We start from the raw sequence: 12871 nt of genomic DNA, 5'->3' as shown, positions 1-12871 counted from the left end.
TTGAGCACATCTGGGACATCATGTCTCGCTCCATCCACCAACGCCATGTTGCACCACAGACTGTCCAGGAGTTGGCGGATGCTTTAGTTCAGGTCTGGGAGGAGATCCCTCAGGAGACCATCCACCACCTCATCAGGAGCATGCCCAGGCGTTGTAGGGAGGTCATACAGGCACGTGGAGGCCACACACACTACTGAGCCTCATTTTGACTTGTTTTAAGGACATTACATCAAAGTTGGATCGGCCTGTAGTGTGGTTTTCCACTTTGATTTTGAGTGTGACTCTAAATCCAGACCTCCATGGATTGATAAATTTGATTTCCATTGATAATTTTTGTGTGATTTTGTTGTCAGCACATTCAACTATGTAAAGAAAGGAGTATTTAATGAGATTATTTCATTCATTCAGATCTAGGATGTGTTATTTTAGTGTTCCCTTTATGTTTTTGAGTAGTGTATATTAAGGTATTTAAATGGATTATTATGATGTATTAGGGCTTTTAAAGATTTAAAAACTATTTTATCAAATTACATCCCTTAATTTATACTTAAATGGACCTTAAATTGTTCAATTTAGATGTAAATTTCCATTTCCGTCACGTGTGAAATCCTTGCAATATTATGGGAATCACACTCAAGAGCTTCTCGCTATTAGCGCCATGTTAACAAAATGTTTTCCAGAATTGAAAGATTCTGGCACCTGGCAAAAGAGGTACGGATTTGTTTAAATCAGAAAGTTCTGGCTTCTGAGCAGTATGAACAGGACAATGCAACCACTGATTTTGATTCTTTTATTTGTATCTTTTGGACAAAATTGAACGCAGAAAACAGGGACAGACTAAAACAAACAATGAATCGATATTGGATCTTTAGTCGTGTGAACCAACCTTCCAGGTGAGCAATACTCTTGAAACGCTAAACTAAAATAACTGGCCGGTATGGGGGTTGAACCCATGACCTTAGCATTATTAGCACCACACTCTAACCATCTGAGGTAACCGGCTTGCTTTGGATGATTTGTTTTTAGAAAATTGAATGCAGAATACAACAGGGACACAGTAAAAAAGGTCCATGGATTCTTATTGGGTGTTTAGTCAGGCGTGACCACCTTTGCATTCACCCGAAACATCTGAGCCACTTGCATTTGTGTATCTTTAAGAAATTGGCCTCCAGAAGTCATCCGAAATGGACCAGTTTTGGATGTTCAGTCATGTGTGAACTGCTCCCGACTTAGAGCAAGTGGAGTGGATGTTTAAATTGGAATGCACTCACTTTGTATGTGGACAGCTGCCATGGCTTCAACCATTTTGCCATAAATCAGCCTTTGGCTTTCAACCACGACGCAACTCGAACCCTCATTCTTCTGATCCAAAGTCAGACGTGTAGCATGACTACTTTTGACCTAATAAATTTATGAGAATTCATACAAAATTATGAATTTTAATATTCAGAAAATATTAATTCAGGGTCTTGGATTGCCTGGGTATGGCTAATAATTATACAATTATTCACTAGTGATCAGTTAGTTAACAATCGCACAATTACCTTAAATCAGTCAGTCAGTCTCATATCGAAGGGGTAAATTCTCATGACAGGGACTTTGAGTTAGACAGTACACACACTGTGTGTATGAATGAACTGATGAACTCTGTTAACTTTGTCTAGGAGTTTTAAGGACTAAAGATAATGGATTAACAGACTATTGGACATCACTGATCACAGAATGCCTTGTTTTGCCTTACTGTGGGTCGGCGGCCTGCCTTGGCCAGTTGCACGGGTCCCCACGCTAGCTGCCCAATTCCTGGCTTTCTGCTAGGGAATTTTCCGGGGATTCTCCGTGTCTTGAATGAAGAAAAACCCTCAAGTGTTGACCGCAATGAGGCTGTTCTGTTTGGATGTCCTTGGGTTACTGCTGGTGGGACCACGCGGCTGGGTCGGTGGTATCAATGCAAGTTAGCTCGACGAATAAAGCTTAAGAACTTGGTTGTTCTTCAATTAAACTAGTGTAACTTAACGGACTGATAACTTTTAACAAAACAAAAGAAAATAAAAAGCAAGTAAAGTTGCTGGAAACGAGGGAAAGGTGAGGTCGCGGCACTTTGCATGTGTGGCTTGAAACGAACAAAGCCTTCCCTGCGCCGGGTCAAACTTCTTAGGGCGTTGCCAGGAGACGGGGCACGCTGGGCGCGTGCTGAAGCACAGTTGAGGAGGCCAAGAGCAGAACAAGAGAGCGAGACAGCGTGGGTCGCTGCTTTTGTCTGTTGGGGCGTGGTTCCCAGAGGGCAGTCCTTTGTTCCCCTGAGGCTTGTCTTCGGTTTCCTGAGAGACTGTCTTTTCTTTAACTTTTTACTTTTACATCTAATCAAAAATCTATTTGCTCATATTGTAATCAAATATCTTCCCACAATCAAACCTTAATTCTCAAACGGGTGTACGGTTCTTAGTTTTAAGCATTTGATAAAAAGGAAAACAATTGTCAGTAGTTCAACCTTAAGGTTTAGCATTTCAGAATCACATCAGATGAGGAACTTAACTAGCTTTCTGGATATATTGGCTGTTACACGTTCTTAGAGAATATAAGCGCAAGATACACGAATGGCATCAGATTATGGACAAGATAAATACAGAGTGACATTTATACATTAAACGGTATTTCAGACAATGGCATGTAATGCTTATTTTGTCCACTTGGGGGAGCTCGGGTTACATGAGGATAGCTTTGATTAACCCTAAACAATCTCTTGCTCAGGAGCTGGGGAATTTAGTTATTTAACCTTAAATTCGAGCTGGAAAATTGCTCGAGTAGTATGGGATGACATTTCTTTATCATCATTTCTAAAGGAAGTGTCAAAGTGTTGGGAACAAAGTATTGATTACAACAAAATTAAAACACTGCAAAATTAACTTATTTAGATTCTTTTCAACAACAAATAACACCAACATGGTAATATTACTACTCAAATGGAGTGGAGAGACCTAGTCAAGTAACTAAAAGATTTTTTAATTAAACAAGGTAATGCTTTGAGTTTTGAGGAGACAGTACTCTTTGTTTACACAAAGGAATTCAGGGCAGTCTTCTGGTGTCCTGGAGTTCCTCACAAATTTACAACTGGCTGTGAAAGGAGAATATCCTTTGATGTGAGGTAATTAAACAAAGAGGGAGGTCAGTTGCCATGGTTAGGTGTGTGGGGGGGGCAGTTTAGAGTTTCCTGCCCTCTCTTAAGAAGAGTTCCGATAGGCTGTTCAGGAGAAGCTAATCTCAGTCAGCCACCAAGCGTCATCTGCATCAGAGGTGGCAAGTTTTATGACTGATAAAAGCAACCTTTCACCTCTTCCTTTGGGTCGCTTCAGCTGTCAGTTGAGGGTTGATATCTCAAAACCCCCTCCTTTTCTTTCTCCCAGGGAGAGAGAAAGAATTTGGGGTAGTCCAGATTTATTTGATATAAAATGCACAAATCCACACTGTTTGTTCACAACAGACGACTTGTCCATTAGGCCACGTGGTCTTGTTTTAGTCGCTCAGTGGCTGATTTATTGTCTTGTTAAAGAAATGTTGAAATCCAACTCAAGATCTTGTCGTTGTTAGCACCATGCTAACAAATGGCATTCAGGAACATCAAGGGGTTAGCACAAACAAATGGAGACTGATTGGGAAGTAGACTCAGGTGTTAGCACCTCTTAACTTGGGGGAAACACTGCAGAGACCTTGATTTGTTAAATTATAATCACTGGCCAGTATGGGGGTTGAACCCCTTCACACTCTAACTGGCTGAGCAAACTAGCCGGGCTGAACTTACAGTTTAGACTGTTATAACAACCAGATTTTATCTAAAATACCCTTAGTGGGTAGCTAAGAGACCTTACATAATGTCAAGTGGAAACCCAGAATCTGAAAGGTGTCAGACCTTCAGATGTGGCCTCAGCAGCAGAGAGCAGGCTAGTTTCGTCGGTGGTGACTCCTGGCAGTAGGAAACGCTCTTCGCTCTGCTGCAGCAGATGTTCCACGTTGGAAACCCGACAGCTGATCCCGCAACCGGGCACCGCCTGAAAGTCCTGGCAGTAACCAAGCACGGCAGAGCCCAGTTCCTGTTCACACAAACAAAAACACACACACGTTAGAACCATGATGTTTTATGTGAATAAAGAGGCATGAAATCATACACGCTCATAAACAAGAAGAATGTGTCTCTCACTCTCACCTCTTTGCAGTGTTTGGCAACCGCCATGCCCAGCGGGTGCTCGCTGCTGGCCTCGGCTGTGCCGACCACAGCCAGGATCTTCCTCAGGGGCATGCGGGCCATTTCCCACAACACCAACACACGAGTCACCCGAGGCACGCCGTTTGTAATCGTACCTGTTTTATCAAACATCACCACGCCGATCTGAGGGAGCAGTGAAACACAAAAACACATGACTCCATCTCCTTAAGGTTGTTTTTCATCATCTCTGTGTGATAGGTGGATATTGTTTCTCAGCCTCCCTTATGACAGAACTAAAAGTATATGCTCTAATTAGAAACTGCTGGTATGGTGGAGTTCAAGTGATCAACTAAACATACACCCTACATTACATTAGTAATAAGATTTTTGTGATCTCACAGATGTGTACTTTCTACCTAGAATGATAAAACATTTCAATTTTCAATGTTTCCACAGACTGTGCCGCTCTCACCGGAGCACGTGAAATCCAGCACAGTCTGCGGACATGTTGGATTTAAACGTTTGTTTTTGCCATAAGCAAGCTTTTTCATATTCTGTTGACTGCAGACATCAGATCATGAAAATACCTTTGACGGTCACAAATGGAGCTAAAACTCACCGAAATCTAAAGGTGTTCTTTCTGAAGAGTAAATGTCATGCCAATACAACTATGAGTTTTAGAGGCGTTATACTGTCAAAAACACAAAGCAATCGTATAACATTTCCACAGTAGCTCACAGTAATTGCATTTCATGCCACATGGTGTCACTAGTTAATTAGAATAGAAATAAATTGAATATACAATGATGAGTGATGGGATTAGATGTGAAACAGCAGTCTTTTATGAGACAGGAGCTCTATGAGACAACTGGTGCTCATTTCACATCCACATACCAGGACATTCTGGACTGTAGGCCCTTTTTTTCTGTGATGGCAACACTGTAACATGAAAGAATTCATTCATGTATCAAGTGTTTGCTGCATTCAACACAGTGATGTTTGACTGGTGGAGTTACTTAAGTCACACATAATAGTTTCACCAGCTTTAGATAAATATTTTCTCATACTCTTGCACTATTTGGTATTCAGCTAAAAAAAGGCTACATATTGAAAGACTGAGTTCTGGCCCTAAAGGGCATATAGTAAAAGCAGCAATAATACATCTAAGATCTAATAAAATGTAAGTATCAAAATGCTCAGAAGCAGAAGGCAGCAATAGCAGGATGTAAAGTGTATTGCCTTGTGGGCCATCTCCAGCGGCTCGCCTCCTTTAATGAGGATCCCGTTCTGAGCTCCAACCCCGGTGCCCACCATGACAGCTGTTGGCGTTGCCAGCCCCAGAGAGCAGGGGCAGGCAATGGACAGAACTGTGATGGACGCCTGGAAGGCAAAGCGGACAATAACTTCCGCCTTGGAGATGTTCTGGTTATAACCCTTTGAGGATGAGAATGGGTTGTTTCAGTGATAGCAAAATGCTTACTTTTGAAACTTTGTGAAACTGATTTTGTTTGCATATGAAAACACTTGTGTGCGCACCTACCGGAAAGTTTTCTTTCACAATGTCAAAGTTGACAAACCCGACTGCCAGCCAGGCAATCAGTGTTAGCAGAGAAACAATCATTATGAAGGGCACAAAGTATCCACTGAGTCTATCTGCAAACTGCTGGATGGGGGCCTAAGCAAACACAAAAGTACAGACTGCCAATGTGCTGCAAGAAAATGGTCAAATTTCATATAAGCTAATTGTCTGACAGTGTGAGACTTCAAATGAAATATATTTATTGCATATTTGCTCTTTATGCTTCTTCCGGTTTCTAGTGTTTTGTTACAAGATCACAATGTAAACAAATGTGTACATATATTAAAGCAGGATGAAATAGGAAATGCTAAATCCATCATTAATTATGTAGATTATTATTGAGAGTAAAAAAACAAATTCTTTGAAATAATTGAAAAAATTAGAATGAAATCCTTTCAAAAGAAAGTAAGAGTTTTTTAGTGTAAACTGTCCTCTTTTAGTACAGGTTCACAAACCTCTCATTTTTACTTGTTTCAAGACACTGATTTCTAGAAAGTGAATGATTGTTTGCTTTGAATGCTTAATATTTTAGATAATAAAGGATAAATCTGAATGTTTTTTGCAGTTCAAGCAGCAAGTACTGTGCTTTCATTTGTGAAAGCACAGTACTTAATTTCTTGACTTGGGAAGAAAACAAGGAATCCTGCACATTGTCCATCACTTGTACTCACTTTTATAAAGTAAGAACATACAGGTGCATGTAAAACATCAATCAAATCAAACTTTGAGCTGCACCTGTAAGTCTGGGCATTCATCAAACTTTGTGATCGGGTTTTAAATGCAAATAAAAACACTTGAACACACAATGTGACTTTGGTGTTCTAATTATTGAGTTGCTACTACGTATATAAAGTTTGATCCTACACACATATGTTTGAATTTGTGAAAATCTATGCAAATTGTCTCTAACCTTAGAGGTTTGGGCCTCTTCCACAAGTTTAACTATTTGAGACAGAGTTGTGTCTGCACCGACGTGAGTGGCCTCCACCAGAAGTGCACCATGAGCGTTGATGGAACCTGCAATCACCAAACTGCCTAACTTCTTACTAACGGGCATCGGCTCACCTGATAGAGAAAGACAGCCCAAGAAAGATGCAAAAACCTTCAGAAGAAATTAGTCTTGTGTGTTTTATTCAAAAAGTCTTTCCTCAAATAGAATGAACAAAATGCATAAATGATTTCCTATGGTTGTTTTATTGTGACATCATTTTAAGTAAGTAAGTACAATCTAATTTTATGTCCTTAATTGCTTGGAGGTAAATACTGCCAGCTAACGCATCCATTAAAAATACAATCTAATGGTGAGTAATATACTCACGTTAGATTGTATTTTATATTATAACTATATTAAATGCAATTACTGCTTTTATATCACAATGAAAGAAGCAGAATTAAAAGACATAACTTTGCATCCAAAACCACAGTTTGGCATAAATGACTACCAGGAAGCTAAAGTAACACTTTTACAAGTTAAAAGAATTTAAAATGTTGTCAGAGGCCAATAATTAGCAGAAATACATTGCATTTATGATAATGTGCTTGCCAAAGCTCAAATATGAATGTGTTATGTGTGTGAATATTTAAATTCATTCATTCACCTGTGATCAAGGACTCATCTGCCATGGAACTTCCCTCAATCACTTTCCCATCAACAGGGAACTTTCCTCCTGGGGTGACCTTCACAATGTCGCCCCGCTGGACCAGCTCCACCACCACCTGCTCCTCACTTAAGTATACAAATGCATTTACATTACGTTATGTTGGAAGTAATTGGCACGATAATGGTTAGTTTAACATCTACTGTTGTTCTACAGAGCTGATATAGAGATTCTTGTTTCTTGTGTCTCTCACCTGATGATGGAGTGGTCAGGTCCTAAAGTGACCACAGTGGCATCAGTGGCTTGAAGTGACATTAATTTGGCCAAAGCCTCTGAGGTTTTACTCTAAAAATGTAGAAACAACAAAAAACATGGTCTGGACTCATGATTTATGATTGGCTATTGATTATTTTAAAGGTGCAATGTATTGTGTTTTGACACCCTTAAATAAAGAACTTTTTCTATTTGTTTAATTATTGGAAACAAAGGACACTACCAACAAATTTTACTGGCCTACTTTATGACAAAATAGATAAAGAGGGAGCCATTCTTCTTGAGCAAATGTAAAGTGGTATATGGGAAATGTGGTCTTAGAAACATGAATTCCATTAATACCACCGGTAAGACACAAAAGGTCAACAACCATCTCGTCCATCATCTCACTTGTTTCTGGTGTCATAATACACTGCTCAAAAAAATAAAAGGGCACACTAAAATAACACATCCTAGATCTGAATGAATGAAATAATCTCATTAAATACTCCTTTCTTTACATAGTTGAATGTGCTGACAACAAAATCACACAAAAATTATCAATGGAAATCAAATTTATCAACCCATGGAGGTCTGGTTTAGACTCTGGCGAGCACATGGAGGGCTGTGCGGCCCCCCAAAGAAATGCCACCCCACACCATTACTGACCCACCGCCAAACTGGTCATGCTGGAGGGTGTTGCAGGCAGCAGAACATTCTCCACGGCGTCTCCAGACTCTGTCATGTCTGTCACATGTGCTCAGTGGGAACCTGCTTTCATCTGTGAAGAGCACAGGGCGCCAGTGGCGAATTTGCCAATCTTGGTGTTCTCTGGCAAATGCCAAACGTCCTGCACGGTGTCGGGCTGTAAGCACAACCCCCACCTGTGGACGTCGGGCCCTCATACCGCCCTCATACCACCCTCATGGAGTCTATTTCTGACCATTTGAGCAGACACATGCACATTTGTGGCCTGCTGGAGGTCATTTTGCCGGGCTCTGGCAGTGCTCCCCCTGCTCCTCCTTGCACAAAGGCGGAGGTAGCGGTCCTGCTGCTGGGTTGTTGCCCTCCTACGGCCTCCTCCACATCTCCTGATGTACTGGCCTGTGTCCTGGTAGCGCCTCCATGCTCTGGACACTACGCTGACAGACACAGCAAACCTTCTTGCCACAGCTCGCATTGATGCGCCATCCTGGATGAGCTGCACTACCTGAGCCACTTGTGTGGGTTGTAGACTCCGTCTCATGCTACCACTAGAGTGAAAGCACCGCCAGCATTCAAAAGTGACCAACACATCAGCCAGGAAGTATAGGAACTGAGAAGTGGTCTGTGGTCACCACCTGCAGAACCACTCCTTTATTGGGGGTGTCTTGCTAATTGCCTATAATTTCCACCTGTTGTCTATTCCATTTGCACAACAGCATGTGAAATTGATTGTCAATCAGTGTTGCTTCCTAAGTGGACAGTTTGATTTCACAGGAGTGTGATTGACTTGGAGTTACATTGTGTTGTTTCAGAGTTCCCTTTATTTTTTTGAGTAGTGTAATATTGAAGTTTCAAAATAAAACACATTGCACCTTTAAATTACCACATAATCAAAGGTGTTTTTCAGCTAAAGGAATAGTTCAACATTTTGGGAAACACAATTAATTGTTTCCAGCTAAGAGTTTAGAGATGAGAGGACTGTTACAACTCTCATGTCTGTATGCTACATATTAAGCCACAACCAGCAACCAGTTAGCTTAGCCTAGCACAAAGACTGGAAACAGGGGGAAACATAAGTTCAAAGGTACCAAAATACACCTACCAACTCACTAATTATAACATTATATCTTGATTGTGTTTATAATTTTGCATTTTTTGTCATGCTGCAGCTAATCCATCACTATAACAAAGATGATATGTAATACTAACTATTTCAACCATTTTTTACTTTTAGCTAACCATATATCTGGTACATTTAGCTATTTCAAATATTTATCTGTTGCTTTTAGCTAACTGTTTCAACTGTCAGTTTAGCTATCCATTTCCACCATTTATCTGATATGTCTACCTATTAATTACCTATTCCAGCTATCCGTTTGTTTGTTTTTTTGTGGCAGCTATTTCAGCTATTTAAGTATCCATTACAGCTATCTATTCAGTGCTATTACTTTGTGCTATTACTTTGAGCTAATCATTTCAACCATTCATTACTTAGCTAATGCTAACCATTTCAACCCTTTATTCATTGCCTTTGGATATCTATTTCAAGCATTTATCCATTACTTTTAACTAGTCAGAGTGGGTTTAAATTGTTTTGGATTGTGGACTTGATAAACTTGATAGTTTACAGGGTTACAATTCAGATCACCATGTCAGTCAGCAACACAATGACACCTGTATAAAAACATGTGAGGAATTCAAAACAAGTACAAGTTTTTTATTGAGGATTTCTTTACCTTTGCAATATGCTCCAGCCATCGACCCAGAGCAATGAACACAAAGAGCATAGGTGGAGTGTCGAAAAAGGTGATGGGGCTCTGGCTGGCTCGCTCAGCCATCGCTACAATGAGGATCACACAGGAGTAGATGTAGGCAATAGAGGTGGCTAACACAATCAGCACGTCCATGTTGGCTGTGCAGTGTTTTAACGAGCGATATGCATGGATGTAGAAGTATCGGCCTCCAAAGATCTGAAGGGAGAAAAAGATCTGCTTTAATTCAAACATTGTTGGCTGTACTGTGGCATCTTTCTATATTGATCCTTTATTCTTGTTGTTATAAGTGAAGCAAAGGCATAGTATTCATCTTCTATTTCTTCCAAACAAACTGGAAACTTTCCTTTATGGCAGACAACCTTAAGGACTCCTTTAAAGAAATAGGTAGATATCTTGGGAAATAGGCCAATTCACTTTCTTTACAAAATGAGATGAGAAGATTAATACCATTCTAGCGTCTGCAGGCTAAATATAAAGCTACAGCAAGCAGTTTATTTTGTTCAGATTTTGTTACCTTTGGACAGAGCCGGGCTACACGTTTCCCCATTTCCAGTTTTTGGGCTAAGCTAATCTGTTATGGTGGCAGCCCGGCTGACAGTGAGTGTCCTGTCTATTTCTCTTTTCTTTCTTGTGATTCTGTTTTTCCCTTGTGTTTTGGCCTGCCTACCTGTGTCTCCTCCTCTCCCCCCATGTGTGCTGTCTCTCTCTCTCCCTCTGCTCCTGAACCCAGCCAACGACCTGCACCTCATCAGCCACCTCCTCTGCCTGCCACACCTGCCAGCAATCAACCTCATCCCTTCCTGCATATCAACCCCGGTTCTCCACTCCATCGCTGTTTGATCGTCGTTGCTCCTTACCCGGTCCACTCACCTCCGTCCTCCGCTCCATCAGCTGGGTTCGCCACCATGCCCTCTCCCCTCAGACCTCTTCCACGGTGTCCTCCCGGCTCCTCCCCGTGCCTCCTTGCTTCCTCGGTCGCCAGTGATCCCAGCTCCCTTGTCTCAGTCTCCTCGGTTCCCCGTGCCCGTGTTTCCCCGGCGTTCGCCTCTCCCACACCTCCACTCCCTCAACCCCGTTTCCCCTTCAATAAAGCTTGTTCTTCCCAAGTGTTGCGTTTGGGTCCACTCTGTCCCCACACCACACCATAACAGAACGATCAAGCCTCAAAATGGAGCTAGCAGCCACCTTCCAGCAGACAGCGAGTCAACTCTGCATGGAGTTGTTGGAGTTGCAGGAGAAGTGGAGGGACTCGAGTCACGTGGGCTACAAGAAGGCGCTTCTGACTTTTGGTCAGGTAAAAGTCTCTCAGAGGCCGAGGCTGAGAGACTCCATCCCTGAGTGGCTGGCCAGGTTTTTCCACCTCCCCGCTAGCGCTGCTAGTCCCCGGTGGACTTCTTCCCGACCTACTAGTTGCAGGCTGCGAAGCTCCTCCTGTCCTGCCAGGCCCCTGCTGCTCGCCCCCAACCTGTCCCTCCTGGTCCCTTGCCTGCGCTTGACCCCCACCGTCACTTCAAGGGAACCCGTCTGGCCATCTTCTCAAGGTGCCGTGGTGGCCATCGAAGGAGACGTGGCCATCACGGCTCCCGCCAACACCCGCCACTTTACCTTGGTCCTCTGCCGGCTAGCGCCACTAGCCCCCAGCCTGCTAGTGCCACTAGCCCACAGCCTCTTCCTATGCCTGCTAGCGCCGCTAGCCCCCTGTCTGATCCCTGGCCTGCTAGCCCCCTGCCTATCCCTGGGCCTGCCAGCACAGCTAGCCTCCAGCCTGCCCCTCCTGTTACCCAGCCTGCCTGTCATCCCCCCTACCTGCCCAACCCACGCTTGACCCCCACCCTCACTTCAAGGGAACCCGTCTGGCCATCTTCTCAGGGTGCCGTGGTGGCCATCGAAGGAGACGTGGCCATCACGGCTCCCGCCAACACCCGCCACTTTCCCTTGGTCCTCTGCCTGCTAGCACCGCTAGCCCACAGCCTGTTCCATGCTTGCCAGCACAGCTAGCCTCCAGCCTGCCCCTCCTGTAACTCAGCCTGCCTGTCATCCCCCCTACCCACCCGACCCCACGCTTGACCCCCACTGTCAGTTCAAGGGTACCCGCCTAGCCATCTTCTCATCTGCCATATTGGTCATCGAAGGAGACGTGGCCATCACGGCTCCCGCCAACACCCGCCACTTTCCCTCTGCCTGCTAGCGCCGCCAGTCTCCAGCCTGTCCCTCCTGATCCCTGGCCTTCTAGCACCGCTAGCCCCCAGCCTGTTCCCCGGCCTACTAGCGCTGCTAGCCTCCAGCCTGTCCCTCCTGATTCCCAGCCGGCTAGCCACCAGTCTGGTACTGATCTCCAGCCCGCTAGCGCCGCTAGCCCCCAGCCTGTCCCTTGACCTGCTAGCACCACTAGCCTCTAGCCTGTCCCTCCTGAACCCCCTGGTTCCGCTGCTCTGCCCTCGGGACGCCCGCCTGAACACCCTGGTTCCACTGCTCTGCCCTCGGGACGCCCGCCTGAACTCCCTGGTCCCGCTGCTCTGCCCTCAGGCACCCTGTCTGGCCCTGTTCCCTCAATTCTGCCCTGCCCACTCGCCTGATTTTTCCCAGCCCTGCCCCCCTCTCTAATTCCCTTGTGTCCCGTTTTGGACCCTAGACCCCCGCCAGCCGGATCCTAGTGCGACTCCCCCCTGACGGACGTCTGCTGAGCCCTTCCCGGCTAACTGGAAGGCCCGCCTGGAGGCGGCCGTTGAGGAGGGGTCCCTGTTGTGGTGGCAGCCCGGCTGAC

The 12871-nt window shown here is 44.1% G+C and overlaps 1 protein-coding gene across 1 annotated transcript in view; it reads right to left on the bottom strand.

Moving 5' to 3' along the window:
- atp7b (ATPase copper transporting beta) overlaps positions 1–12871 on the bottom strand; it is a 37456-nt gene that overhangs the window by 5802 nt on the left and 18783 nt on the right. Inside the window, exons 8-15 of the mRNA XM_046060252.1 lie at positions 10069–10302; positions 7629–7720; positions 7376–7503; positions 6688–6842; positions 5739–5873; positions 5438–5632; positions 4199–4381; positions 3905–4085 (exon numbers count right to left, since the gene is read on the bottom strand). Coding sequence (XP_045916208.1) covers positions 3905–4085; positions 4199–4381; positions 5438–5632; positions 5739–5873; positions 6688–6842; positions 7376–7503; positions 7629–7720; positions 10069–10302 — 1303 coding nt within the window. The remainder of the gene's footprint in view (positions 1–3904; positions 4086–4198; positions 4382–5437; positions 5633–5738; positions 5874–6687; positions 6843–7375; positions 7504–7628; positions 7721–10068; positions 10303–12871) is intronic.

The sequence above is a fragment of the Micropterus dolomieu genome, linkage group LG01, assembly GCF_021292245.1.
Source record: "Micropterus dolomieu isolate WLL.071019.BEF.003 ecotype Adirondacks linkage group LG01, ASM2129224v1, whole genome shotgun sequence".
In the NCBI taxonomy this organism is placed as follows: Eukaryota; Metazoa; Chordata; class Actinopteri; order Centrarchiformes; family Centrarchidae; genus Micropterus; species Micropterus dolomieu.
The sequence above is the reverse complement of the archived record's forward strand: the minus strand, read 5'-3'. Positions and strand labels throughout refer to the sequence as shown.